This window comes from Aspergillus pseudotamarii (genome assembly GCF_009193445.1).
Source record: "Aspergillus pseudotamarii strain CBS 117625 unplaced genomic scaffold BDV38scaffold_80, whole genome shotgun sequence".
NCBI classification, from domain to species: Eukaryota; Fungi; Ascomycota; class Eurotiomycetes; order Eurotiales; family Aspergillaceae; genus Aspergillus; species Aspergillus pseudotamarii.
This window is the reverse complement of record NW_022475094.1, coordinates 24,748-52,048: the sequence shown is the minus strand read 5'-3', so window position 1 is coordinate 52,048 and position 27,301 is coordinate 24,748. Positions and strand designations below refer to the sequence as shown.

The 27,301-nt window shown below is 49.3% G+C and overlaps 9 protein-coding genes across 9 annotated transcripts; 5 read left to right on the top strand and 4 right to left on the bottom strand.

The window, feature by feature from the left end:
* Positions 1–450: 450 nt before the first annotated feature.
* On the top strand, positions 451–2,540 carry BDV38DRAFT_287601 (flavin-containing monooxygenase; the record flags this gene model as incomplete). The annotated part of the gene is made up of 7 exons (XM_032060906.1): positions 451–734; positions 804–817; positions 889–1,138; positions 1,193–1,261; positions 1,318–1,575; positions 1,632–2,174; positions 2,231–2,540. The coding sequence occupies 7 exons, from the start codon at positions 451–453 to the stop codon at positions 2,538–2,540; spliced, it is 1,728 nt and encodes a 575-aa protein (XP_031908628.1).
* Positions 2,541–3,703: 1,163 nt separating this feature from the next.
* BDV38DRAFT_207336 (PaaI family thioesterase) lies at positions 3,704–5,271 on the top strand. Its single transcript, XM_032052544.1, has 3 exons — positions 3,704–3,788; positions 3,857–4,717; positions 4,784–5,271. Exons 2-3 carry the CDS (start codon positions 3,968–3,970, stop codon positions 4,808–4,810), a joined length of 777 nt encoding a protein of 258 aa, XP_031908627.1. The 5' UTR covers positions 3,704–3,788; positions 3,857–3,967; the 3' UTR covers positions 4,811–5,271.
* Positions 5,045–10,736, bottom strand: BDV38DRAFT_207292 (HECT-type E3 ubiquitin transferase UFD4). The gene is made up of 4 exons (XM_032052543.1): positions 9,859–10,736; positions 5,746–9,799; positions 5,540–5,689; positions 5,045–5,476 (listed from the first exon to the last, which is right to left on the bottom strand). Exons 1-4 carry the CDS (start codon positions 10,414–10,416, stop codon positions 5,280–5,282), a joined length of 4,959 nt encoding a protein of 1,652 aa, XP_031908626.1. The 5' UTR covers positions 10,417–10,736; the 3' UTR covers positions 5,045–5,279.
* A 3,246-nt stretch (positions 10,737–13,982) lies between these two features.
* BDV38DRAFT_260714 (nicotinamide/nicotinic acid mononucleotide adenylyltransferase) lies at positions 13,983–15,778 on the top strand. Its single transcript, XM_032055956.1, has 3 exons — positions 13,983–14,423; positions 14,541–14,814; positions 14,873–15,778. The coding sequence occupies exons 1-3, from the start codon at positions 14,116–14,118 to the stop codon at positions 15,152–15,154; spliced, it is 864 nt and encodes a 287-aa protein (XP_031908625.1). The 5' UTR covers positions 13,983–14,115; the 3' UTR covers positions 15,155–15,778.
* Positions 15,779–16,086: 308 nt separating this feature from the next.
* Positions 16,087–19,028, bottom strand: BDV38DRAFT_274975 (ubiE/COQ5 methyltransferase family-domain-containing protein; the record flags this gene model as incomplete). The annotated part of the gene is made up of 5 exons (XM_032057938.1): positions 16,087–16,968; positions 17,028–17,507; positions 17,913–17,935; positions 18,101–18,772; positions 18,839–19,028. The coding sequence occupies 5 exons, from the start codon at positions 19,026–19,028 to the stop codon at positions 16,087–16,089; spliced, it is 2,247 nt and encodes a 748-aa protein (XP_031908624.1).
* A 144-nt stretch (positions 19,029–19,172) lies between these two features.
* Positions 19,173–20,777, bottom strand: BDV38DRAFT_296944 (UDP-glucuronic acid decarboxylase family protein; the record flags this gene model as incomplete). Its single annotated transcript, XM_032063043.1, has 4 exons — positions 19,173–20,218; positions 20,273–20,463; positions 20,518–20,657; positions 20,712–20,777. 4 exons carry the CDS (start codon positions 20,775–20,777, stop codon positions 19,614–19,616), a joined length of 1,002 nt encoding a protein of 333 aa, XP_031908623.1. The 3' UTR covers positions 19,173–19,613.
* Positions 20,778–21,021: 244 nt separating this feature from the next.
* BDV38DRAFT_207239 (UDP-glucose/GDP-mannose dehydrogenase family, NAD binding domain-containing protein) lies at positions 21,022–23,002 on the top strand. Its single transcript, XM_032052542.1, has 3 exons — positions 21,022–21,388; positions 21,440–21,834; positions 21,894–23,002. The coding sequence occupies exons 1-3, from the start codon at positions 21,349–21,351 to the stop codon at positions 22,977–22,979; spliced, it is 1,521 nt and encodes a 506-aa protein (XP_031908622.1). The 5' UTR covers positions 21,022–21,348; the 3' UTR covers positions 22,980–23,002.
* A 235-nt stretch (positions 23,003–23,237) lies between these two features.
* Positions 23,238–25,434, bottom strand: BDV38DRAFT_274972 (putative MFS sugar transporter; the record flags this gene model as incomplete). The annotated part of the gene is made up of 7 exons (XM_032057937.1): positions 23,238–23,371; positions 23,578–23,960; positions 24,020–24,114; positions 24,175–24,366; positions 24,424–24,833; positions 24,892–24,981; positions 25,041–25,434. 7 exons carry the CDS (start codon positions 25,432–25,434, stop codon positions 23,238–23,240), a joined length of 1,698 nt encoding a protein of 565 aa, XP_031908621.1.
* A 434-nt stretch (positions 25,435–25,868) lies between these two features.
* BDV38DRAFT_296943 (UPF0075 domain protein) lies at positions 25,869–27,177 on the top strand (the record flags this gene model as incomplete). The annotated part of the gene is made up of 5 exons (XM_032063042.1): positions 25,869–25,931; positions 26,036–26,074; positions 26,132–26,158; positions 26,198–26,579; positions 26,633–27,177. The coding sequence occupies 5 exons, from the start codon at positions 25,869–25,871 to the stop codon at positions 27,175–27,177; spliced, it is 1,056 nt and encodes a 351-aa protein (XP_031908620.1).
* Between the last annotated feature and the right edge of the window lie 124 nt (positions 27,178–27,301).

Below are 27,301 nucleotides of genomic sequence, written 5' to 3'. Positions count from 1 at the left end.
CGTGAGAGGGCCAAAATAGCCCCTGCATCGTGCACGACGGAGTACGTAGTGATCTCCACATCTGCGGTGGGTCATCCAATGCCAGAACTACCCCGTGCGAGGCCGTACATTAGGTTTGGAGATAGTGTCGCGACGGCGCGGGGCACGCGCCACTTAGCCACGAACGGACTTCAACAGAGTCGGCGGTTTGGTGGGGGTCGAGGTTCATGTTGTCGTAAATTTATTGGTATTTATTAGTCGGGGTGAGACATCGGTTGCGCCGCCTGCAACCCGAGATCTACAGGAGATGGCAGCGATGGCACGATGTGACGGAAATTACTCTACAGGGGGTAGTGTTTAGCGCTAGCAATTGCAGCTATTAGAACGCGCCAATGGATTATATAGCACTTACGAACTCCGTGGAGCAGATCCTCCCTGCCACATACACATTGCCCAACACACATTGTAGCCATGAGACGCCCCGAGGACACATCAAACGGACACCCAGTCACGTTGGCTGGCCTTGTCGCGCAGGGCCAGACTCCTCCAAACTGGGTTCCAGTTAAGGAAGACGTCGCTTTTACTCCCAGGAAGATCAAAATTATCTGCGCAGGAGCCGGCTTCGGCGGGTTGACTCTCGCCCACAAAATCAAACATGGACTCAAACTGGAGGATGTGGTGGATTTTGTGATCTATGAGAAGAATGCAGATGTGGGTGGAACCTGGTTTGAGAACCGATACCCAGGTGTTGCTTGGTAAGAATCAGTCATTGAGATTGCGTCGAGTAATAGAGTCACTCATCACTACCAATTGGACTATTCTAGTGATGTCCCAGCCCGTGAGATCGCCCTTGGATCAACTTTCAGCATCAAACAAGAATTTTGCTAACCGTGAGCGAATAACAATCAGATGCTTATACTTTCCTATTCGAACCGAACCCCAACTACTCGCGGTTTTATGCCCCTGGCCCCGAAATTAAAGAGTACATACAGAGGACAGCCCGCAAGTGGAATCTGTATGACAACATTGACCTCAATTCCAAAGTGGTAGAGGCAATATGGGACGAAGCAACTGGTAAATGGAAGGTGAAGGTCGAGCAAAACGGTGTGATTAAGGAGGACGAAGCCGAAATATTTGTTAGCGCATCAGGCCCATTAAGGTAACAAGGAGTTGACCTTCAGATTTGGCTGATTTTGCTAACTACATGCAAAAGCAATTGGAAGTTGCCCAACATTCCAGGAATGAGTGAATTTGGCGGTAAACTGGTCCACACTGCGGCCTGGTACTTTCCTTCCTGACCTGCTGGAGACTTGAAGAGTGAACTAAGACTGATTTTAGGGACGAATCATACGAATGGAAGAACAAGCGCGTAGCAGTCATTGGAAACGGCTCGTCGGGTATTCAGTGTGTCACAGCGATGCAGTCCCAGGTCTCCAAGATGGTTAACTATGTCCGCAACCCAACATGGATCGCTTCCAACTTCAGTGGTCACTTAACGAGGGATGGGAGAAACTTTGCATACACTGAAGAGGAAAAGAAGCAATTCAGAGAAGACCCCGTGGCCTTCTTCAAGATGCGCAAGGAACTTGAGAACTGGTGAGAGGAGCATCTCAACGAGCATCTGCAGACCGGCACTAATGCTCCTACTCCAGTGTTAATCAGTTTGCCTATGGTATGATGAAAGGCCACACTTTCAATAAGCTTGCCACCCAGATCGCCACGCAGCAGATGCAGGAAAGACTGAAAAATAGTCATGACCCATCAATTGCTCTGAAGATGAAGCCGGATTTCAGCCCGGGTTGTCGCCGGTTGACACCCTGTGATGGGTATCTGGAATCCTTCGAGAACCCGAATACACACATGTGCTGGGAAGCGATTGAGTGTATCACAGAGAAGGGGATAAAGACAGTTGATGGAAAGGAAGAAGAATTTGATCTGATTGTCTTCGCCACTGGTTTTGACACATCCTTCGTTCCACGTTGGAAAATGTCAGGGCGGGACAACGCTACCTTGGACGAGCGGTGGAAGCACAACCCAGAGGCATTCTTCTCTGTGCAAGTGGACGGAATGCCCAATTACTTCATTATTGGTGGACCAAACTTCACAGTTTCCAATGGCTCACTTCTGGCTGGAATCTCTTTCGTATGCGACTACATCATGAGGTGGGCCCAGCACATGACCACTCATGACATCAAGTATGTTCACCCTTGACTGCTAAGGTTAACACAATTTTTTTTATTAATTTTCATAGGTCGATGGAAGTCAAGAAGGAGGCTATTGATGACTACAATGTCTGGGCGCAGGAATACTTTAAGCGGACGGCCTGGGCGGATAACTGCCGGAGCTGGTACAAGAACGGTAAGACTTCGGGGCAGGTCACTGCTCCTTACGCGGGCACAACCAGTCATTTCAAGAAGTGTCTTGACAGCATCGGCGCGGAAAATTTTAACATTCAGTATAACTCTGCGAACCGCTTCCGTTGCCTTGGGAATGGTCAAGTGGCAGGTGAAGAGAATGGCATGGGAGATCTCTCATACTACTTTGTCAAAGGGCTTTGGTGACCTGGTGCTCTGGGTGAGTTGTCTAGCGCATCGGTGGCAATGACTGCTCATAAGATTGGTACACTGTAACTAGAACAGGCTTGCAAGGTAACGATACTCCATGTAGATAATGCTGAGCGAGTTAATGACAGGATTAGTATGAATATTAACTGAGTATCAGGTGAATTCATATCACATCACTGACTAGAGTAAACAACCTTAATTTTAGACTAAAAACTTATACTTCGGATTAAAGTCCAAAGCTAGAGAGTTAAACAATGTTCCAAAAAGAGCAACAGCCTACGTCTTCATGACTATAACGACAGGATGTGAAACCTACATCCAGTAACCGGATTTGGCAACAGCTGTTCCAATACGCAAGCGCGGACATAAACCAGAGCCCCAATTCCGTATCTATCAACTATCTAATTGACCAGCTACCGTGTTGAGTAACAGACAAAGCACTAACGCCAAGTACCCAGATTCGGTGAGATCGGAATGCATCCATTCAAGTTGAACTTTCAAGCATTAAAACCTAGAATTGGCTCCAAGCCATCTGCCCTAGGTTATACAACTTTAACCACTATTACGACACAATGGCTCTACAACTATTATGTGTAATCAGTGTATACTCCGTCCCTCCCCATCGGAATCGGGGAGCTCTCGGGATGACTCCGAAGGGACCCACTCTAGCCCGATCAATGAAATCTCGGCATGCCGACTAACCTTATTTGGAGATATCAAAGTTTTCGAAAGCAAGAACTGTTTTGGAATCATCAAGGCAATGGCGAATATTTAGAAATTTTAGAATGATTGTTAGAGCAATCAGAATTATCCTCTTGTTCCCACTGGACACTACCTGTGGCAAATGAGGGATTTACTCGTCCGGAACTGCCGATGTTGAAGAAATAAGCTTGATATACCCTTTGAAGTAGATTTTATGAACCAAGAGAACCATCGATGGATCACAAGCCACGCACCTGAAGACCCTGAAGATCTAGGTCACCAAGAGCAGCGAGATAAGGCGATAGTGCAGGACTGGCTTCGCGATACGGAGTATTCTTAGTTGCGAGAATGATGGCACGTACTTCCACGTGGGGCCTCTAGCGTAGACATACTCCACTACGGAGTTAGTATTTCTTTTTCTCCGGTTTTTTTCTTCAATTTTTTTTATCTTTATCCGGGTTCTGTCGTAACGAAGAATCATTATCTCATTCCTGATCCTATCAAGATTCACTTAAATAGCTTAAATAACCCCTAGCATCATAGGTACGTCGATCTAAACCCTAGCTAACATAGATGAAGTTTGACGCCGTCCAACACTAACATAAATTAAGTTTCTATAGATCTACAGCTTTATAAAAACCCCTGATATCATTGTGCATACGAATACTACCTTCTGATACCACTTCAACCAAAAGAAAAAACCACGACCCCAAAAAGCAACAATGATGATCTTAACCAGAACCCGACATTACACCCACCGACTAAAGCTTCTCGCAACGACAACCCCTCAAACAACGCCCATCCGCACAGTACGCATTGCCGCCTCAGCAACAGCCCAAGACCACCATGCCTCAACAAACGCCACGCCCATCGAGGACATCCCCTCATTCCGCACCACTACACCACCAGCCCTCGAACCCCAAGTCGAAACTTCCATCTCGCGTCTGCCCCTGGTGCAGTCCCTCCGCCGGGATCCCAGCTACAAAGAGTCCCGCCCTCACCTTTCCATGAACCCCTCTCTACGACCCACCCATTTCGTTGGGGGCTCACTGGCCGGCCCGGAGAAGATTACCGTGCCCCCGTACATGTGGACGGCGACTGAGAAGCTGAAGGACAGCAGCCGGTGGGCGGGGCGTGTGATCTCTGTGTTTCACATTGGGAAGCAATTGTGCGGGCACCCGGGATTCGTGCATGGGGGCTTGCTGTCCGTTATGTTTGACGAGGCATTTGCGCGGTGCGTGTCGGCGTCGTTTCCCAGTGGCTTGGGTATGACGGCGAACCTGAATGTGGATTTTCGGAAGCCGGCAGTCCCGGATCGGTTGTATGTGCTGCGGGCCGATACGGTTAATGTTGAGGGGAGGAAGGCTTGGGTGGAGGGAAGCTTGAGCTCGTTGCCACCTGCTGGAGAGGAGAGTGATGCCGTTCTGGTGGCCGAAGCTAGGGCTTTGTTTGTTGAACCTAAGTTTGCAGAGGTATGGCTTCCCCTTTTCTTTCTGACTCCTTTAACTCAGGTGGTGACTAACTGTTTATGGTTACAGTCTATGGTCCCTCTGTATCGCGATTAATTGAGGCGTGACAGCCGAGAGCGCGATGTAATCTAAATACCCTTCAACAAAATATTTTCACGCATAATCATATAATACCTCATATAGACTATAGACACAAGATAGAACGGCGAACTGATAGACTGGGCAACAATTTTGCGCTGAAAATCTCCATTTTCTATCTAGAATAAAATGACGAACCCCATGACTCCATCCCAAAGTCCGGGAATCAATACCCTGCGACTAAGTAAATAATGGACTTTGAATGCAGAAAGCCGGCCGATGTAAACAGATTCGATTCATTCATGCCATCATTATAACCTCCCTTAATCACCATGTAAGGGTATTGCGCTAGATACTGTACCAATGAACCAAATGTACCCATTTTTTGGTTTCTCTTTCCTATTTTTGTATTGTTTCCGCTATAAGCGATGGAAGGCAATTCTCTGACCATCTGTAACTTGATCGCAAGCTGCAGGGAAGAGAGCGACTAAGACAGGTGGAATGCTCCCTGTCCTTCTTGAATAGCGACAGACAGTCGGGTTCGAAGGACATCTAAGCTGCTGTAGTCCGGCAACTTCAGGTAATTAACACATGTCATAACGCTGGGGAGATAATCATCGGGGGTATATGGCGGTTCGCTGGGACGGCAAACAACGGTAAAGATCGGGGTGAGACTCTTGAAGCCTGTAGAAGTTATACCTGTCAGAATCCGTCTCGGCGTAAATGAAGTGCGGGCTTTCTTCTTACCTCCAATTGGGAGCTTGGGACTACCAGTGACAAACTGAAGGAAGTCCCGCCGTTGCTGTACATCCAACTCACTCATCGTTTGGAGCAAATTCCTCACACTGCGACTATCCATGTTGAAGCCATGATCGGCTTTGATAGAATCCATGAGTGCTAGGACCAGCATGTTAGTTGATCCGTACTTATACAGACGGATCAAGTGTACTTACTTTCAATAGACCAGTCCTCCTCTGCTCTTCCGAACAACATTACAAGTTCCGCAGGTGTGAAGGTCCGAAGAGCGGAATATGGGAAAACCTGCGAAAATCCCTCCCGGAACGCTTCTACCTGACGCCGGACACCGCTACTCAAAGTCATATCCACGACCCGCTCAACGTACAAATCGACATTTTCGATCGTTACCGGAACATTAGAACCATCTTTGATCAATTCGATGGACGGGTAGCCGGGTAGGGTGAAGTCGAGGCTCAGATCTTCAACCGTAACACCGTCCACTTCAACGTTTAGTAGGGCCTGCCTCGTCTGAGCCTCTGAAAGCTCCTTGTTCTCAATTTCTGCCTTTGCATTGGCGAAGCGCTTCAACAGGAGCAAGGAATTTGCCAAGTCTTGATCGACAGCCTTGACCGTGCCCAGAGATGGGGCTACGGAGAAAGAGCTATCAGCGATTCGGAAAAATGCGGGGTTGAAGGAGACATCGATGATCCTGGAGTCGAGCATCGAGCGAGCAACAAATTTGCCGAGAACTTTAAACAAATGTAGCTGTTTCTTCCCGGACTCCGAGGCAGCCTGCTGTTCGCTCATAGGGGCGGGGAACAAGCCCCGCTTGCCAAAAGCGAACTCTTCGGCATCGTTGCAATCATTTTCTCGCCAAATCTTGAGCTTCTTTTTTGAGAATTCCTTTGAAACAGTCGAGTAAAATTCCAAGGTCGGGCCTAATCCAGTGCCTACTTCTTCAAAATATTCCACTTCCAGGACGCTCGGCGAAGAGCCATAGAGTTCCATGACTTTCATAGCAGACTCTAGGATACGACTTCTTGAGATGCGCACCTTTTGTCGTTGGAGACGTCCAAGGAACGGTCGATCATCACGTCGGTGATCGTTCCGACCATCGTCGCCGCTTTGCGAATTGTGCCACCTCATCATCGCCCGCGAGTAGCCAAAAGCAGTCGACTGAAGGAACAAATGGCGTGTCTCAAATGGGAACAGGAAGGGGAAGAGACGAGCAAGATCTTCGCTCCAGCTGGGAAGGCAACTGCTCGCGACGATCAAGGGTTCCTCCAACTGCCGGTTAAGCTTCGCCGTTAATTTAGTATTGATGAACTGTGCAAGGGCTTCAGGTTTAAGTGCGACTAGCTCCTTGCTTTCGGTGAGTATATCATCAAGCGTGGCATTCATTTCGTGTAGAAGGCGAAGTAGCTGGAATATCGACGCATTTGTTGTATCTTGGCTGAGTGAAGGTGGCATCTCGGTGCTAGCGTTCTTCGCAGCAGACTCTGATGTACTAGATGTGAGGGCAGTAGGCTCTGGAGGAGGTGGCCCCGGAACGCGCCTGAATTTGACGGTATGGACAGCAGACCACACGTGCCTTCCGATAGAATCCGAATCCTGCCTGTTGTGATGAACAGCACGGTATATTGTTGTGTCACCGGTAATTGGATTGCCATCCACGCTAAATTCCAGGTGCCAGTCTGAAGGGATAGAAGCCATTGCAGCGGCGTAGGAAGAGAAAGGACGACCAGCCGTGGCAAGAGAGTTGTTTCCGGTGGGATTTTGGGCCACACTGGAGGCAGATGACGATGCTTTAGATGCTGGGGTGGATTGAGACGGAGTGGCCACACGTGTTCCATCTTCCTTCCGAGCAGTTACCTTACCGGAGGAGGCTACCTCCATGTTCACCGCCGTCGGGTCAGGAGCATTGTCCTCAGAGAGGTCATCGTCTAGATCATCCATAATAGCATTCAGTTCTCCGTCGTCACCATCATCATCATCTTCTTCTTCGTCCTCACTCAGTTGTCTCTCATCCGCGCACTCCAAAGGCTCATCATCATGGGCAGAGTCTTCTGAAGTTTGCTGGTGTCGGCCAGAACGTCTGGGTCTCGAACTACGCTCCTGACCTTCGGTCGAAGACTCCTGGGCATTTGGTTGTGAGTCTTCTGGATGCGAGGATCTGTCGTTGTTCGTGCTCTGTCGCGGCAAAGGTGGGATATCACTGCCAGTGAACTCGCCATTGCCGGTTAGTTGATCCCGAAGTCGGGCGGCATTAGCAATCTGTGAGAATAAAGTTTCTCGGCTGCGGGATGGTTTTGGACGATCTGACAGACTAATTCGTGGATGAAGGAAGTCATCCAAGGCTTTGAACGTGGCAATGGCGTGGATTGAGACCATTATACTTCGATAGGTACGGGGTATATCAGAGTCTTCGTCGGCCACCAGCTTGAGCCTAAGTTGTTTTCCAAGCATATGTGCAGCATTACTCCGTGTATTTTCCAAAGAATTGTGGCTGACAGTAAGCACTTCGAAATGCTCAGTCCGGCTGAGCAAGTCCTGCAATTTCTGGATCAGGACACTGAATGGAGTTGTAGCAGTGCTTTGGCTTTGGGCTTTCTCAGAGATAGTAGATCCCATGAATGCCTGTAGAAAAGCAGCACGCGCCTTGCGCATAGAGGCAAGGTTAAAGTCACCAAACACGTCCAGCAGCACCTTGATGATACCCGAGTTCAGTAATTCTGAGCTGGTAATACTCTCGAGTGCGTCACCGTCGAAGTAGGCGGCCAGTTTTTCGAAAAGCGCAAGGCCGTCCTCACGTGCGTCTCCACGATAACAGGCTTCTATATTCGAGGCGAGATTTTGTAATTCGGTCAAGACTTCTATAGCTTTCTCTCGCATATCTCTACCATGGCCGGCTTCGTAGAGACCAACAAACGTCCGAGCGTCGCGGATAACGAGGTCCTTCATGGCATTGTCTACCCTTGTAGAGAGCACTTGGCCGGATAATGAAGAGCTATCCGATTCCGACCCGTCGTCGTTCTCATCCCGCTCATCCTCTTGCTCATCGTAGTCGTCATCATGAGCATCGTCGTCTCCCGGGCCATCGACGTCTTCGGCTTCCCGACGTGAATCGGCCGAGGTGTCCATAGCAGCGGGTGAATCAGAGGAAGGCTTGGTCTGCTTCTCATCCGACAAAGGTCCCTCTGCCAGCTTGAAAATTTCCGAAACAACGCCTTCACGATGGAATTGGTACTGGTACACATGTTCCAAGCGCTGGAAGAGAAGTTCAGAGCAACGCAACGCTGACGAGACCAACGACGGATGGTCTTTCTGAGATAAAATTGCCGCCAGGAACGAGGCGTACGGCACAGACCGTAGAGCTTCCTCCACCAGACCGGCGTCTAAATGGTGCAACATCTTAAGCTGAGCGATGAGAACCTTTTGTCGGACCTCTAGGTTAACAGTGCTTGAGTAAGCGTCGGTCAAGGTTGGCAACAGGATCATAGCAAAGCGCTTGAGCTCGCCTTGGCATTCTAGTAATAGAGAGCGTCTTTTTTCGGCTACTTCTTTCGCCTTGGATGACTTTAAGGCAAGGGACGGGTCGCTGTCGAGGGGGGGGTTAAGCCATCCGTCGGTTTGTGGTACGCGTCGGCCTGGAACGCCAGGCAACATCTCGCAAATCACATTAAGCGTTTCAAGGACCTGCTCCCTAGGCCGGTGTATCAAGGCTTGCATCACAAGCACGCTATCCATCTTAACGGTGGTATCTTCCAGGTTTCCTGGCGGCGATACCCCAGTCAAGATTTGATATAAAGTATCGACCACGTTCATCTTCAATAATTCTACAGACAACCTGGGGCTGGCTTTTGACACTATCGCTAGAACGCGGAGGAACTGGGTGTGAATGTGCGGGCCAATTAGATTGGTGGTACCTGGCAACAGCAGACGAAGTACCGCCTTCAACATTGCGGGTTCGATAAGTTCTTCCAGTTTCTCCGGCTTATGTTTGAAACTCTCCACAATTCGGGAGACACACAAACAACCTTGCTCCATCACCTTTGGGTCATTGCTGGACAGCACATTTAGAAGTGTGGGCATTACATCCCGCACCACAGGAAAGGAATCGTGTGGAAGGTTACGGCAGCAATTTGCTGCCGTAGTCACCGCCGTACGCTGTGTACTAGTCGGAAAGAAGTCGAGATATGTCAAACAAGCAGTCAAGCCCCCCTCCCGAACAATAGAGGCAGGAAAGTCTACGGAAATTTTTGCCAAAGTCTGGGAGTTTTTAGCATAGGCCATGAAAGACGAGTTAACAGGTCTAGCGGCGAACTTACACTCAAAGCTTGTTCGGCCAGATCAATGAACTGTATATCCAGCAACTTCTGGCACAAAATCGGCACAGCGCCCCCGTAGACAACGTTGGCTACGGAGCCGCGAAGAGCCTCCATCAAGTTCGCCAAGCAGCGACATGCGAGGAGCATGATTTCGGGATTTTCTTCGCCGAATTCATTCGGCTGCATTAATGCGACCAATTCCTTTACGTAGGGATCGGGGGAGAATTGACCGGAAAGATTATCCTCATTAGATACGAGTAAGAGATCTGAAAGCTCCTGCAAAGCGATCAATTGGATGGATGGATCATCCTTCGCTCTGAGATTGCACAGGATTTCTCGCAATCGGGATGACATGCCCGTCATCATCCCAGACAGCGCACGTAGGGTACTCTGAAGCCCCAGGGGGCTGCGTGAGCCAAACAGGCTATTGTGAAACAGATCTCCATCGTCATCATCAAGGCCCGAATGATTGGTTCCATCGTTGCTATCACTTGGTGGAGACGAATCTCGTTCCTCACTCCGTTCACGTCCTTCCAAGTCCTCATCCGCTTCTTTCATGATGACATCTGGATTGTTTTTAGGTGAACGCTTCTTTTGTTGGCGCCGAGGGGGAGGGGATTGGGCAGTTGAAAAGCGATCTGACGAAATAATGTGTTAACTGGGTCGCTTGGCCAGTGGGGGGTGATAGGGTTGCGACAACGGCCTCGAGCATCGTCCGTGTAACCATACCTTGTGACACTTTCCCATTTCTGCTCGATTTTCTTCTGGATGTCGGAGGTGACGGCTGATTCCTCGAAGGCTCCTCCGTTGGATGTGAGGATGGGCTAGAAGCAACACGTCAATCAGCAACAACCGCGAGAATCGCCACGAAGCACCTCGGACTCACCCGGATTGGGACATAGCTGGACGATTTCGGGTACCACGGCGGGGAGCAGCAGAGGTGGCCGCCGGTTGGGGAGAAGCTGCACGCCGCTGTTTCTTGGTTCTCCGTGGGGGAGACGGAGGATTCGGCTGCCCGGGGGCTTCCACAGACCGATCGCTTCGTGAGGGGGCTTTACGCTTCCGACTTGGGGCCGAACCAGCGGCAGGAATCGCAGGAGAGGGACCTGAGGTGGCGGGCGGAGGGGGTTCTGCAGCTAGTCTCGCGGCTGAGCGAGTAATCCTGGAGGACATGAGAAGCTGAGCACTCCCGAGTCACGGCGGAGATGAAAGATTAAGTGAGGGGTAGGTATGGGAAGGACAGGACAAGATAGGTGGGAAATAGAGGTTGGACTAATGTAAAGAGAAGCAGCCTTTCCACACAATGACCGATGGACTCGGCGTGTTAGGGGAGGCTAGCAGGCAGGATTGGGATGCAGAGCTCGACCTCGGGCTTTCTAGCAAATCCCAAAGTCATAGGCTGTGCTGGGCCACGACGACGAAAGAGGCAGAATATAAAGCGTCACAGGGCGAAACAAGCTGCGCAGGAAAAGGGAAGTAGATCTGGTATGTACCTGGCGGCAGTGGCGGGGGCTCCAGTGGATGAATCCTCAAGAGGGTCCTGGCGGTGAAGGTTGGGCCTTGTTCTGGCCATAAGTTGATGTTAACCAGAGCTGGACGAAGAGGGCTCGCTCGTCTGTCGACCGTTTAACCCGCCATCCGTTACTCAGAAGGTAGTTGACCGAGCGTGGGCAGGAAGGTGACACTGCGTATTTTCCGGTTGTCCGTTTTGGGGGAGAGGATATGGAAAGATAAGTCAGGGGACAACAGCTAGAAAAGCGAACGAAGAAGGAATAAAGATATGTAAAGTCAAAGGAAAGCAAGTATCTGAATGAATTAGTGATGAGTAGCAGACAAAAACTGGGATAAAAGCAGTGGTCATGAACGTCGTAGTGGCGATGGAGAAGGAAAGTGGAATGATGAATCAATTGGGGGGGGGGGAGGATTCGAGAGTTGACGTGGTAGTGGTAAGCAGTGGTGACGCCGGCCTCAGGAAGCAACTCCGGAGAGCGTCAGGCGGCTATAGTGCAGCAGCCCCATCAGCCACCAATAAGTACTACTACTAGTACTTACTAGTAGTAAATATCACAATAAGAAGTATCACAACAAGGACTTCTTCCTATCTTCCTTTCCTTTATTGGTTTTTGCTTTTTACCCTTATACATGCCTTTTGAAATTTTTATTTCAAAATAATAAACTCCGATTCTACAACCTTTCGGACCCAACCGTACCACACTCATTTAGTCATGCATGTATATCATTTTTTAGTCATTATTATCACTGGGTGACATCGACACTACTCGATCAAACCTAAGACGGACATCCAACACCAACATGCCTCATCTGCATCCAATCAGTGCCACAGCTCATCCCTATTCCTATGGGAACCTATTTTCTTAGCTAGAAGACTGTACCAATGCCATTCCCTCAGATCTTGCAGTCCCGAATATTGCCAATATTATCCACTGGAGGCCATGCCCATCCATAAATGGTAAAATACTCTTATCCGAACGAACTGAGCCTACTTAACACATAGATTTACTTAACCCTCCAGCTACGGATCGGAGGATATATCATTGGTACAGTCTCCAATCCCCTTTGAATTTAGTATTTCTAAGCATGATCTAGAGTAAATTGGACAACCGTGTATATGTCCCTTATATATATGTACATTCAACCCCTCACATTGTGGAGGTACTAGCTACTACCCTGTCCCCAAGGTTGATTCAGGATGACAAATTTTACAATATGGAGCTGGACGCTGAAATCACGAATTAGTAGCAGGCCTTCACGTACTAAATATTGACAATTTCTCATCAGGATTGGTCCATCCTCACCAGAGGGTCCTAACTAATAGCTAAACTTTTCGGTAGTCTTCCCGAACTATCAACTTCGGGCTAACCCGGTTTCTCGAAAGCCAAACACAACCTGAAGCTGCTGTCAGGTCAGCTGTCTTTTTTGGACCGAAACACCTGAAGTAATGTCCTGAAAGGTTTTGCAGGAGGGCTGCGACTCCGCAGAGGATGTGTCAGTCTTGTCATTCGCAGGCTGATCACGCTGCACCGGGATGAAAAATGCATGTATACTTTCATAAAGCCTCAGGCATGGATGGGCGGGTTCCCCAAAGCCCGAAAAGTTGTAGTATGTCATTGACCATGCCGAGTAAGCAAACAAATTTGCTGAACTTGCTAAGGACTTGTGCACATCCTGTCTGTCACTTAAGCATATAAGGAATGCAGTTGGCAACAGCAACAGGAAGTATATGCTAATTCTAACGAGCAAATATGCCTCATAATAGTTGCAGCATTCTATTCAGTAGAGCTGCACAAGAAAGATACAGCGTTCGGATACAGCTTATAGTTTCACATGGCGTTACTTTACAGGGACAAGAGCGGATCGGCGACAGAGCAATATTCAGCTCGGTTAGAGGACCCATGATTGATCGACAGTGGCTGGCTGAACCTGCGGAGTATGTTGGATATCCCCTCAACATACTCCGTAGTGGGAATGAGTTATTTTGTAAACAGCAAGTGTGACGGCATACCCAGTACCTCTGCCCACTCGATACCTTAGCTTACATCCAATAAATAGGGTTCGCTATAGACAAGGCTGAGTTGGCACATTGTGGATAAATCCACCACGTGCTCAACTAACTGAAGGAGAATTCTGGAAACCATTGCGAAATTCAAGCAATGAACGGAAATCAGGAACAACTTCTAGGAGTGCGTAGTAGTAGTAGTATAATCTAGACCGGTCCCCGGTGAGAGAATCGGAAGTCCCCAGTTATTATTATTATTAATTCCAGAGATTCAGATACTCTCGGTGACAGAGTGCGTACAGTTGCCTAATCCTGCCTGGGCCACTTTATTGGTAAATACATACCAGTAAGCTCCTAGGTGGTACTCAGTCAACTTCAGATTAATACCAAACCAGTACAGAACAGAGTTGGAGAAATGATGTGATCAGTCGCCGAGGTTCTGATTTGCCCCTCAAGTTGATGTTCCTCAATTCCTTTGCTTCCCCCGCCGGATACATACCAATACGGTAATAAATTCCTTTCCCCGCGCGGGTCTGACTAAACCACCGGCAAATGATTTTCTGAAAGGCTTTTGGTTCAGTCGCCTTCCATCATCCATTCAAAAGTCCCCTTCTTCTTCTTTTCCATCTCTTCCGAATCTTTGGTACTCCTTATCCACCTCTTCCCATATTGTGCTACATACGAACACCCATTAGAGCCCCAGGTTTATCGTTTTGAGATCTCTAACTTGATCCGCAACCATGACTGACATCACTGGTGGGCATGGGGAGGATGTCCATCAGCCCCCCGCCCATATTCCCCCGGCACCCATGGAGGACTACCAGTTTCCCGAACTCCGCCTGAAACGCAAGATGGATGATCCGGAGAAGACTCCCTTGCTACTAGTTGCTTGTGGTTCTTTCTCGCCTATCACTTACTTGCATTTGCGTATGTTCGAAATGGCAGCAGATTACGTCAAATTCAGCACGAACTTCGAACTCATCGGCGGCTATCTTTCTCCGGTGTCGGATGCCTATCGCAAGGCTGGTTTGGCCGCTGCAGATCACCGGTAAGAACGTTCTCCTCGCCATCAGTTTCCCAGGCGTATCCTACTCTGTTTTCTGTTTCGCTGGTTTATTTATATACCCTAAGAAACACTAAGCTGACCCGAACGTGTCGGATTTAGAGTTGCTATGTGCCAACTTGCAGTGGACCAAACCTCCGACTGGTTAATGGTTGATACATGGGAGCCAATGCAGAAGGCATACCAACCAACTGCTGTCGTGCTCGATCATTTTGACCACGAGATCAACACTGTCCGAGAGGGAATTGAAGCCGCAGATGGCACACGGAAGCACGTGCGCATCGCTCTTCTGGCCGGAGCTGATCTGATCCATACCATGTCGACCCCGGGAGTATGGAGTGAAAAGGATTTGGATCACATTCTGGGTAAATACGGTGTATGTACAATATGCCTACATTCCAGGAGTCCTGGACCCCGCTAACGTTGCCCTCTAGTCTTTCATTGTTGAACGCAGCGGAACAGACATCGATGAAGCGCTTGCAGCCCTGCAGCCCTGGAAGGACAATATCCATGTGATTCAACAGCTGATTCAGAACGACGTCAGTAGCACCAAAATTCGTCTTTTCCTTAGACGTGAGATGAGCGTCCGCTACCTAATCCCGGTGCCGGTCATCCGCTATATCGAACAGCACCGCCTATATGAGGATGACAGCACGACAGCCAATTCCACATCCGACAAAGGCAAGGGGAAACAGGAGCCTAGCAAGTCGGGTTGATACCCTCAAACCCTGCAATCTTGTTAGTCCGTTAGCCACGCATATGAGTACAATTCAGCCCCATTCTGCTATCATGCGGGGACAGAGCACAGCTACTGCGAGCTTAGCGTGCTATGAGCAAATCCGGGGTTACAATGGCAGCCACGAGCGACCCGTACCCGTGCCGTCACATTGCCCAGAGGTGCTACTGTCCACCTCTCTTATCCCTTGCACCGCAGTCCTTGGATACTTGAGGGCGCTCTTAGCCAGACATTCTCTAGTCGCGGGGCCAAGTTGGACATGCCTGCGGTGTCTGGTCTCCTTGCCTAGTGAATCACTTCCCCCACTTCCTATAGCTGCGGTTTTGGACCGAAAAGCTCCCGTTAATTTTGGCTGTATCCAGATTTTGTTCTCGGGAAAGTGACACGAATAATGTGCTGAGCATACCATAGAGTTTATGTCTTCATTGGTTGTTCTTTACCTTTACTTTGTTTCTTTTTTATTTTTATTTTTTTTTGTTTTTTCTTTATACCCCTGACACGACTCCTGTACTGATAAATCCTTGATAGATCATGGTAGATCTAGTTCTTGACAATAAATGGACACCATTACATTTATACAGTTTATAAATATATACTTGTAAATTGCTCAGAACACGGCGATAGCATAGTCTTCGAGATATGGCTGAAAGCATAGCGATGACGCAATGTATAAAATTGCAGGATATATACCAGCATGATTTTCGGCAACAAGACCAAAAGAAATCTATAATAAGGGCAAAGGATGACCAGATCTATAGTCTGAATAAACAAACAATCCAAAGCAGGGCGTTATTCATAAACATCATATAACAGCAGACAAAGACCCATGACCCATCAAAACCACATACACATATATGTGCTGGAGGAGGCAAACCCGAACCGCCAGAGTGTGTAAACAGGCATAGTAAGGAATTAGTCACAGCCATCCCACAGATCTTCCGCTTCAAAGAAGCCCAAACAAGCATCGGGATTCTCGTCCTGCATGACGGCTATTACGGACCCCGCAGTAGTGGTAGATTCCGAAACTAGCCGACGTGCATCGTTGACGGACGTCAAGCTAGGGAGCCGTAGCCAATCATCCCGGGACACGGAAAATGGGAGCCCGAGAGTGGCTAGCGCGGATGTATCCATGTCTACATAGTTTGTTTGCGAGAGGGAGCGGAGATGTCGGGGTGGAATTATTTCGGAAGGGGACAGATGGACCCAGGACTTGGCGGTGGGGTGTTGGATGGCTGTGAGCAGGATATCTAGGAGACGGATGGTGCCCGTTGAGGTAGATACTGTTGGGATTTGGTCGATGGGAACGAGCTTGTCGATGATGCGTGGGGTCTCCTCTAACTGGGGGAGCGAGGCGACGGATTGCTGTTGACTGGAGAGGTCGTCTGAAGTGGTAGAGGGGAATGATGCAGTCGACATGCTCATTGGTGTGAGGACATTTGATGCGGCGCCGATGGCTCCCCCGGGGTGGAAACTCTTGAAGATCTCTGCTGGGCCTCTTCCTGAAGATGTGTGTAGTCGTCTGGCGGTGGCGATAGCCAGGGCATCTCCCAGCGACAGGGCTACCGTCGTAGACGACGTTGGGGCAGATACGCCGATGGATAACTCCTCGTCCTCGTGAATGGGCGCTGGTAGGAGAATGCCCATGTCGGACGGTTGAAACGACAATAAGGGGCATGTGGACGGGTGAAGATGAGCAGTGATGGCGATTATTGGGACAGTTGCGGGGATATGAGGGAGCAGGAGCAAGAGCTCAGGCGTGCGCCCCGAGAACGAAATCAACAACAGGGTATCTTGCTGTATACAAGTATCAATACGCTTGTTCATCTGGCTCACAAGTATAGTTCAACACTCACCGGTCTAATCATGCCCAGGTCTCCATGCAATGCTTCCGTAGGATGTAAGAATGCGCTGTAGATACCCAGACTATTCATCGTCGCTTCGAGCTTTTGGGCAATCTTCCCACTCTTTCCGACACCACAGCATACCAATTTTCCTCCACTCCGCACACTGTGGGTAATCTGGCTTACAGCCCGTGCAAGACTCTCTTGCGCCAACGCATTTGTTTCGTAAAGACGTTCCAAGTGCGCTAGGGCGGCACGCTCAGTAGCAATGACATGAATGGCGGTGGATACCGACGCATCGGTAGGGCCATCCTTTGCAGTTGATAATATAGGATCAATCACGTCTGGAGGAGTCAAGGATAGAAGCGAAAGCTCGTCGCGAGCGAGGCGGTCTTTCTTTATCATGGTGGGCACGGAGGGGTCCGCGGGGGACGATAGCGGGATCATCGGCGATTGCTGCTGAAGGTGCCCCATGGCACAGAAACCATTCTCCTTGGGAAATTAAGAAGGACAAATCGTCTTCTCCCAGGAGGGGCCTGGGAAAAGAGGTCCCCGGACGAAATCCCAGGGAAGCGAAGGAATTAGAAAATTTTCGATGGGGGGGGGAGAGGAATAGTAAGGGAAGTGGAGGAGAATTGGTCTCGGCATGAAGTTTTGACTAATTAACCACTGGCTGCACTACATCGGAGATATTACTAGTGAGTAGCAAGTAAAGTAACACTTCGGACTTCCTTTGATTCAACTGCACGCTAACGCTTTCCATCATTCTCCTTACACTCCCGACGAAAGAAGAAACAATCCCCTCCATTACTAAAATGCGCCTTCCGCGTCTCGGCTCCAATAACATCCGTCATGACACCATCGCCACCATCGCTGACGCTTTTGCAGATCCCGTACTGGTACAAAATGGTTGATTGTTACTGTTACATTGTCATCTAGGAGATTAGTACTATACAAATATTTTTTCCCATCGTCTTTTCACCCATCATGTAACTTTCAAGCCTTGGAAAGAGGCTTAATCCCCTTGTGAATAGCCGCAATCCCCCCGGTGAGATTCTCGAATCCCCGGCCAGGGATCATGAAACCAGCCTTCTGAATCATACCCCGGAATTCTTCCTGGCTGGGGAATTTCTCAATACTCTCCACTAGATACTGGTAGCTCTCCCGATCTCCCGCCACCAATTGGCCGATCATCGGGATGGCACTGAAACTCCACTGTTTGTAGACCGCATTGAATACGCTGTTCTCTACCTTGCTGAACTCCATACAAGCGAACACACCACCGGGCTTCAACACCCGGAATGCTTCGTTGAGGGCGGCCTGCTTGTCCGTGAAGTTGCGGATGCCGAAGACAACCGTGTAGAGGTCGACTGAGTTATCCGGAATGTTGGGCATGTGCTGGGCATTTCCCTGCATAAAAGATAGACGGTTCGTGTTGTAGTAAGGGGTCTGGATGCTCCGCTTTTTGCCCTCCGCAAGCATATCCGGATTGATATCAGCAATTGTGACACGGGTCTCATGGTCGTGGTTAATGTTAGTCGCGTGATCCAGCATGCGAAACGCGATATCGCCGGTCCCGCCGGCGATATCCAGGATGTTCCAGCCTTTTCCTGTTGTGTCGGTGTTGCGAGATGGTAGCGCCGAGCCAGGGTTCAGGGAGCGAACAAAATGATCTTTCCACAGGCGGTGGATTCCGAGTGACATGAAATCGTTCATAGCATCGTAGGAAGAAGCAACTGAGCTGAAGACCGCTCCGACTGTACATTACCGGCGTTGGTTGGTTAGTCTTCTATCCTTTGCTGGAAGGGTATATAGAAACATACCCATAGACTCCTTCTGCGATTCAGGAACGTTGCTAAAGCCGAAATGGGTCATCCGTTCATCTTGGTTGGCCTTGTTGGAGTCTGCTTGAGCTCGCTGCGAACAGGAAAAGCAGCGGTAGGGGACCTCGGGAATGGTCGCTCTCCGACGGGCATTATAGCCCAGATTCCTCCAGACCGATCGCGACAACATCATGAAGTGTTAGCTATTCAAGACCTGTAATTGAGGTTAGTTGAAGGTTAAAACGGAGATAGAAATATTGCGCGGAGCGGATACCAAATGAGAACTCCGATACTGTGCTTTTTCTGCCGCCCGACTCTTCACCGCTAGCCTATTCCTGACACCATGGTGCACTACTAGTAGTCCTGTTCGGCACAGATAAGTGGAGGACAGTGGCCCGTGACCGGCTCATCGTCGCCTGACTACCAATTGTCTGTCTGTGGGGCTAATTTAATGATGTTCTTAAACAGTACTCCCGGAGCAGTACATGTCTCTATACTAAATACTAATCTACTTTCGATGGGCTGCGTATCATCTAGGAGATACACTCGTAACGTATGGCCTTCTTGATCATATTCTTGAGCTCACATTAAGCTCAGGTTCGACGCCAGTAATACTAGCAGGATACAAATATCCACCGCTACTAGTATTTACCGGTCAAAGTTGTTGTATCGAAGATAGACCCTTTGAGGTAGTATGTAGGAAACCCGGGGTAAATAGGTACACCCACTTCATATTGAGTGTATCCGATATCTATGTCCCAGTGAAATAGGTAGGCTAGGATACGACTCGCTCGCTTACATGCCACTCAATCGTTCTTCGCAACCCTTCTCGCAAGGGGACTGTTGGGCACCAGTCCAACACAGCTTTGGCCAGTGAGATCTGCGGCCGACGAATAGCAGGATCATCCGCAGGGCGTGGATGGTAAGTAATATTGACCTTAGGCTGATTGGTCATTTCGGCCACGAGACCAACTATCCGTTCTGCTAGCTGCTGGATAGTAAACTCCCCATCATTTCCTATATTGACAGGGCCCTCACGGTAGTCACTGTTCATTAGGCGATAGAGTCCTTCCATACAGTCCGTGACATATTGGAAAGACCGCGTTGCAGATCCATCACCGGTGATCTTCAGGTCGTCACCGGACAATGCAGCAACGATAAAGTTTGACACGACCCGACCATCGCTGCCATTCATGCGAGGGCCATATGTGTTAAAAATACGGGCGATACGGATATCAGCGCGTTGTTGTTCACGGTAAGCATAGCACAATGCTTCTGCTACCCTCTTCCCTTCATCGTAGCAAGATCGCTTCCCGAAGGGGTTGACATTTCCCCAGTACGTTTCAGGTTGGGGGTGAACTAGGGGATCACCATATACTTCTACTTATGTATTAGGTATAATCGAGGCCAGGGGCTATTGGTGTTTCAGCTTACCTGATGTGCTAGTATGCAAGACACGGGCATTTTTCGATATAGCTAAGTCGAGCACGTTTTGTGTACCCTGGAAGCATGTCCTTAGCGTTGAGATCGGGTCTTTTTGATACTGGATCGGACTGGCTGGGCATGCGAGGTTGTAAATCTGATCGATCTGGCCCACATCCGCCAAGGGCATTTGGATATCTTGACTGTAAAAGTCAATACGAAGATACCCGGCGTTTGTTTGGTGGTATCTATCTTACTTGACCAATTTAAAGTCGGGATGGCTCCTGAGGTGCTCGAGGTTTCGGGGAGAACCTGTTTGAAAGCCATCCATTCCAATGACTACATGGCCCTTTGCAAGAAGGTAATCTGCAAGGTTGGACCCGAGGAACCCCGCAGCCTATCCGCATTAGCCCAGACCTTTCTTAGATGGCCGCGCAAGGAGCTTCCTTACCCCCGTGATGAGGATTCTCAGCTTGCCGTCGTGACTCGCCATATCATATATCATATAAAGCAGCATATATTCTCCAGTGAACATGGGTCACTTTCGAATGATATGCTTAAGTATTTCGTAGTGGTTCATCATCTGCGCTGACCCACCCGATCAGCCCCGACAGGCCCTAATCTCGTCGCGCATGAAGATATCTTTGGAAGTGGTGGTGGAACACTCCGCTACCCTCCAAGAACAGCCTAGTGTGACTGAAGGCTGAACCTCAGCTGCCAACATGGTGGAGCTGAGCAATGTCGATCGAGACGGATGTCGTAATTCTCAGGCTGTCATGGTGTTGCGGTGTGGCCCTGCGTGCGCAGTGGCGGGCTGACAATCTGCATGACAAATCTCAAACGCAAATCCCAACCACAAGTGTCGGTAGTTGGCCTTTTAAGTTCCTTGGATGGTGTGTTCTTTGCCGCATTCGGCAACCCGTCTTTTAAGAGTGGGCCTCACGCTCAGCTACAATCTCGATTTCCCCACATATATGACGGAACATGGAAGAACTCAGGAACACTGCTAGAATGAAGCGAGCGATAGTTTCTCCCCTGGGTGTTCAACCAAGAACCAAACCACTGCCCGACCCAGATACTTCGCCGTCATGATTCGAAATGTGGCATGTATAGGTGCTGGATTCGTGGGTGAGTGGATGCACCAGGGGCGCGTGATGAAGTCCTATCTGACGTTCTGAGGGGGTCCTCTGGCCACGGTTATTGCCTGTCAATGTCCGGACATCCAGGTAACTGTTGTGGACAAAAACAAGGAGCGGATTGAAGCTTGGAATACAGCGACCCCTCCACTATATGAACCAGGCCTCGAAGATGTTCTATCCCGCGTTCGGCAGCGAGAGGCCCAGTGCAACCTTAGGTTCTCGACAGACATCGATCGCGCCATCCGAGAGGCAGAGCTTATTATGTTGTGCATTGATACCCCTACTAAGGAAAGCGGCATTGGGAAAGGGATGGCATTGGATTTAGCCAACACGCAGGCCGCTGTCAGGACCATAGCGCAGGCCGCAGAGTCGGACAAAATTATCGTGGAGAAGTCAACCGTTCCGTGTGGAACAGCAGACAAGATTCGGGATTTGGTATGGGCATTTCTTTTCTGTCTATGTTGAAGTGAATATTAATGACACCGTGGGCGTAGCTCGAATCTTGCTCTAAGAACGGCTGCCGGTTCGAGGTGCTTTCTAATCCTGAATTCCTTGCTGAAGGAACCTCAATCACAGATTTATTCTATCCGACAAAGGTTTTGATCGGTCATCAACAAACGCCATCATCGCGCAAAGCAGCTGAAGAGCTGGCTGCGATATACTCCCGATGGGTATCACCCGAACTTATCATCATGATGGACCGCTGGTCATCCGAACTATCCAAACTAGCCGCCAACGCAATGCTAGCGCAGAGAATAAGTAGCATAAACTCGTTAAGCGCGATATGTGAAGCGGTCGGCGCAGATATTGACAGCGTGAGTGCTAGTTGCGCAATGGATCCTCGCATCGGAAAGGGGATGTTGAAGAGCACCCTCGGATGGGGAGGCGGATGTTTTGAGAAAGATATCTTATGTCTCGTCTACCTGGCTCGCAGTCTAGGTCTCACTCCCGTGGCAACTTATTGGGCTTCCGTTATAGAAATGAACGAGTACCAGAAGTCGCGATTCTTTATGCGCATTGTCTCATCTATGCATGGAAGTGTCGGGGGAAAGTCCGTCGCGATCTTAGGGTTTGCCTTCAAGAAGAATACATCGGACACGAAGAATTCTGCTGCCATTCCTCTTGTGCGAAACTTGCTCCAAGAAGGCGCCCTCGTCTCCATTTATGACCCCATGGTTCCGCCGGATCGCATCCTGATAGATGTGAGTGCAGCCGGTAGCCATTCCGCATCTGTCCAAGTGTGTCCATCGGCGTACGAAGCATGCAATGGCGTCGATGCCGTAGTTATTGCCACCGAATGGGACGAGTTTCAGACCCCGATCCCGACAGGGGATGTGCGGATGACCACGGCCAAGGATACCAGAATCGAGGAGCCCCAGTCCCCACCAAGTACACCAGGCGATAAAGGGAGGAGACTAGATTGGGAATGGATTATGAATCATATGCGTTCACCCAGGTTTATTTTTGATGGGAGAAATATGCTGGACAGGCAGTATCTAGAACAGCTGGGGGCTCGGTATATTGGTATTGGTAGTGGATCAGAGTGGGGATTTCTGGAAAGAGCGACCCATTCTTTATGAATTTATGAATTAGGGCGTCATCAGAGCGTTTAGTAATCTATATCTCTATTTTACGATCATTTCGGTGTACGGCTCTGAAGCTTGTATATACCTCTTGTACTTACTACGTGTACTATCGTCTTGCGAGCATTGATACTAGTATATAGTATGATGGATACCAGTAATGCCTCAGGCCGAGGTGTGTAGTCCTTGGGTAATAAGTTCTTGTCTAAAGCCAACCATGCACATCTCATGCACCCTCATTGAACGGGTACACAACTATTCATTCTTGGGGTGGGTTGAATGGAACATCTGCCTATTGGACTCGGCATCGACAGTGGATTTTCGCGATTGTTGCAGGTTCAGGCCATACTCAGCATTGAAGATATCGAAAAACATGAAAAGGCAGGCACCTGATGAGTCCAAGAAAGCTCCAGGCATTCAGACTATTATTAGACTATGTGGACCACATGACTAGTTTCCCTTTCTGGCCAGTTCTTCCCTATCCTTCTTCCACCTCACTACTAATACCCGGAGTTCTTTCCTTACATGCCACATACTTTATTATACACTTTCCTTCAACACGCCCAAGTATCCTGCTGGTCCCCACGAGGAAGACCCTGACAACCTTTCACCCTGTTAGTATTTTCGTCATTAACCCCCCGTTCGACGACCACATCGCCATGCAAGCAGTATGCCCGCTCCATGTCCCAGTAGAATGGGTCAGGTGTGGAAAACAGGGCTTCGATTGACTCTAGCGATCGATTGCAAGTTTCTGGATAAAAAAGATATACTATGGGAATCCAGAGAAGATTTAAGCCAGCAAGGAGAAAGTAGCTCTGACTCTTGATGCTGTCGAACATGATAGGGTTGACGAGAGTGGTCATTCCAACGCCAATCGCCCAACCCGTTATACCGAAGCCGTTTCCTTGGGCTCGCAGGTCGGAAGGGAAAATCTCCGTGGGTATGAGGAAAGCTACTGTGCCCCAAGTTGCTGCATAACTGTTATCTGCCTGTTAGCCAAACAAGCTATGTGACACTTGAAGATGTGGCGCACTTACCCCAAGTTGAAAAGGAAGAGCATCGCGACAGCCCCTGGCGCATATTGGATTGCTTTGTCTGGGTGATGAAGAGAACCTTCGTATAGCGATCCAGCCTAGAGAGTATTAGCCAGGGAGCTCTCGGAGGATACATCGATAACAAGGAGACTACCTACAATTATTTCAACAGTGAAAAGCATTGCAGAGCCAAGCATGAGGCACCTGCGTCGACCAAGGCGATCGACGATTTGCGCACTGATAATGGTCCCGATGATGCCGATCGTATTCAAGCCACCAGCTAACCCATTCTGTTTGATTTTACTATACCCGGCCTGGCTGAGAAGCACGGGCGAATACGCCGTGACAGCCTACGATGTCAATACCCTGGAACAAACTATCACGATTATACAAGAAGCATAACTCACTGTGATGCCAGTCCAAGAGGCCATGATCTGGAGGAATAAGCTAAGCCAGGCACGGCGACCCAAATTCGCACCTGGTCTGCCACCTTTGCCGCAAAGGATCATGGCGAATTGAATTGGGGAACTCGGTCTACTATCTCGTGCTGTAGCCACAATCTCATGATATTCCCGGTCGATCTCCTTCTGGCTAGCTATATGTCGCCGAATACAGTTCAACAGGTCGCGAGCCTCGTCATTTCGTCCGACCGAGGCAAGGTACCGTGGGCTGTCTGGCAATGCTTTGATGCAGATAGTAAGGGTAAGTGCCGGGATGCATTGAAATGCTAGTAGGAAGCGCCACCTGAAGTCCGAGTAACCGTCATTGATGAAAGAGAGACCAAAAGACAGCCAGTAGGCAACAGAGATACCCAGATCTAACGACTATCAATGGATGAATTTCCAGGGAGACCATCGGCATGTTGCTGTACTCACAATTCGCAATAAAAACATAGCCAAGATATCCACCACGGTGTTCAGCCGAAGAAATTTCTGACACTAACACTGGGGTGATTCCAGTCAATGCTAAAATGAAAGGGTCAGATTACACCAACTCCTTGATACAGGTAATGCCATTGACTTACCCCCCGTACCAATTCCAGTCACCACGCGAGCAACTAACATGAAGCCCGAGCTTTGAATGGAGGCTTGTAGAGCACCTCCAATGAGGGCAAAGACTGACCCGAACAGCAGGCCATTGATACGACCAATGCAATCGGCGAGCCATCCACCGGCAAAGCAGCCAAAGATACATCCTAGGTAGTATATACTGACCAGGCCTCCTTGATGCGTAGTGTCAGTCACGGTGCCGTCGGGCCTTCCTATCCCGACTTCTGTCACGTAAGTCGGCGAGGCGTTTACACCTCCCATTACACCCTGGTCATAGCCTTCGAAGAATATAGAAATGAGGGAAAACGTTTGGATTGCAAGATTAATCTGACGCGGTGAGAGTTGTCGCCAGAGTGTTGTGTAGCCCATTGTGAGATGCCCGGTGACCCTTTAAACAATCCATGAAGGAGTAGCAGGGTAAAGCAAACCAATCCAATCAAACCCCTGGAAACGTATATTCGCAACTAATAGCGTTTAACACTCTTCGCTTGACCAAGCGCAAGACCAGTTCATACGCTCAAAACTTGTGGTGAGCTCGTGCCATAACACCTCGGAGTTCATCCCTTGTATCGCTCAGCCGCGGTGGCTCCCTGCAGCTTTCTCGCAGATCCTATGCAAACCTTTACGGGATTGGTCATACTAAACTAACCATGCAGCATGAACTGATCTTCGGCTCCGCACATAGCAGGGAAGTTGGTGATTGATCATCGTGCTCGCTTGTTTATTTCAAAGCTGTTGTGCTTCCAGGGCAATAGCTTAAAACCGCTAATCAAACATTCCAGACACCAGTAGAGGGCAACATCATGGGCACTCCGAGTTATGCGTTGGACCTGACGGTCATTGGGCTAAACAGTCGCGCGTCCATGGTAATTACAGCGGGAGAGGGAAAATAATAACGAGTTTTATATCACTCATGCTCATACTCCTGCCGATAGGATGGTATTGACTACGCTCTATGCCATTCCGTCAGGAAGACCCGGAATCTCTTGTGCATTTTGAGCTCCTGAAAGTAAGTAGCAGAAGCAAACCTCGCCGTTATGGATAAGAACTCACAGTGTGGCACTAGTATGGGGAGATTCCACTCGAGCCTACCGTGAAGAAGTGAGTGATGCACATGATCCTCCATAATAAGACATCTCCGTCGGAATTATCAGAAATGAATGTCATCTTAGGCGAGACCAAAAGCGCCCTTACCATGGCCGAGGGCTCATTTCTCGCCGCTCGCACAGGCATTACCACCGTTACGGACTTTCGAGTCAGTGACCAGGCTGCAGGCCGTCAAGGCGCCCCGCTGATTGCATTCTTTGATGCCCTTCTTCTACACCATCCTACTAAGCTTCGCGCGTGTCAGAACATTGTTGGCATTGCCAACGTTTGCTTCATCCCGCCCGATATCGAAGGCCGGGTGGTTCAGTGCTACGATTCCGATACAGGCCCCGGTAACGTGTTTATAGACGCAGTAGCCCGGTATTATACCAACGGCGAACGCGAATATTATAAAGATGGCGAGATGGGTGCGCGTGGCAAAGTCGACCAGGCCCTTGTCGACGAATTTCTGCAACATAAGTACTTCCGCCTCGACCCCCCCCCAAAACCACCGGCCGGGAAGTCTTCCGCGATACATTAGCCTTCGAATTAATCGAAAAGGCTGAGAGAAAAGCTCTTTCCTCAGACGACGTTGTGGCTACCATTACTCGCATCACAGCTCAAGCGATCGTCGACCATTACAAGCGATATGCACCTAAGCGCCTGGAGATCGCCGAGATATTCATGTGTGGCGGCGGTGCTTATAACCCTAACATCACATCTTACATTCCGGAACATTACCCCAACACCAAGATTGTGTTGCTGGATGAGACCGGTATCCCGGCTGCCGCTAAGGATGCTATTGCTTTCCCATGGCAATGCATGGAGGCAATTGTTGGACGTTCTATTCCTGTCCCGACGCGCGTTGAAACATGTCAGGAATATGTCTTCGGTATAGTGTCACCCGGAAAGAACTATCGGAAGGTTCTCCGGAAGGGCATACTTCTTGGGGCTGGATGCGACCATCTACCACCGGCGAAGGAGTTGCTTAACTATCTGGACGGAACGGCCTTCGATAATAAATAGTGAAGCACACCAACCATGATGGTATCTGCCAAGTCTACACATGGTTTCAACGAAATGTTATTCACAGTATTCACAAGTGATTGAACGTATGCCCCTCCTATTATCTTATCCTGAAATTAGTGGC

What these genes read in the sequence shown, in the direction of transcription:
- BDV38DRAFT_207336 (XM_032052544.1), top strand. Translation starts at nt 3,968, where the DNA reads ATGATGATCTTAACCAGAACCCGACATTACACCCACCGACTAAAGCTT. An exon ending in TTGAACCTAAGTTTGCAGAG is followed by an intron (nt 4,718 to 4,783) that starts GTATGGCTTCCC and finishes TTATGGTTACAG; the next exon opens with TCTATGGTCCCTCTGTATCG.
- BDV38DRAFT_207292 (XM_032052543.1), bottom strand. Translation starts at nt 10,416, where the DNA reads ATGAAAGAAGCGGATGAGGACTTGGAAGGACGTGAACGGAGTGAGGAA. An exon ending in TGGCCGAACAAGCTTTGAGT is followed by an intron (nt 9,800 to 9,858) that starts GTAAGTTCGCCG and finishes AAAAACTCCCAG; the next exon opens with ACTTTGGCAAAAATTTCCGT. An exon ending in TCCCAAGCTCCCAATTGGAG is followed by an intron (nt 5,477 to 5,539) that starts GTAAGAAGAAAG and finishes TAACTTCTACAG; the next exon opens with GCTTCAAGAGTCTCACCCCG.
- BDV38DRAFT_260714 (XM_032055956.1), top strand. Translation starts at nt 14,116, where the DNA reads ATGACTGACATCACTGGTGGGCATGGGGAGGATGTCCATCAGCCCCCC. An exon ending in TTGGCCGCTGCAGATCACCG is followed by an intron (nt 14,424 to 14,540) that starts GTAAGAACGTTC and finishes TGTCGGATTTAG; the next exon opens with AGTTGCTATGTGCCAACTTG. An exon ending in ACATTCTGGGTAAATACGGT is followed by an intron (nt 14,815 to 14,872) that starts GTATGTACAATA and finishes GTTGCCCTCTAG; the next exon opens with TCTTTCATTGTTGAACGCAG.
- BDV38DRAFT_207239 (XM_032052542.1), top strand. Translation starts at nt 21,349, where the DNA reads ATGATTCGAAATGTGGCATGTATAGGTGCTGGATTCGTGG. An exon ending in TATAGGTGCTGGATTCGTGG is followed by an intron (nt 21,389 to 21,439) that starts GTGAGTGGATGC and finishes TGACGTTCTGAG; the next exon opens with GGGGTCCTCTGGCCACGGTT. An exon ending in CAGACAAGATTCGGGATTTG is followed by an intron (nt 21,835 to 21,893) that starts GTATGGGCATTT and finishes CCGTGGGCGTAG; the next exon opens with CTCGAATCTTGCTCTAAGAA.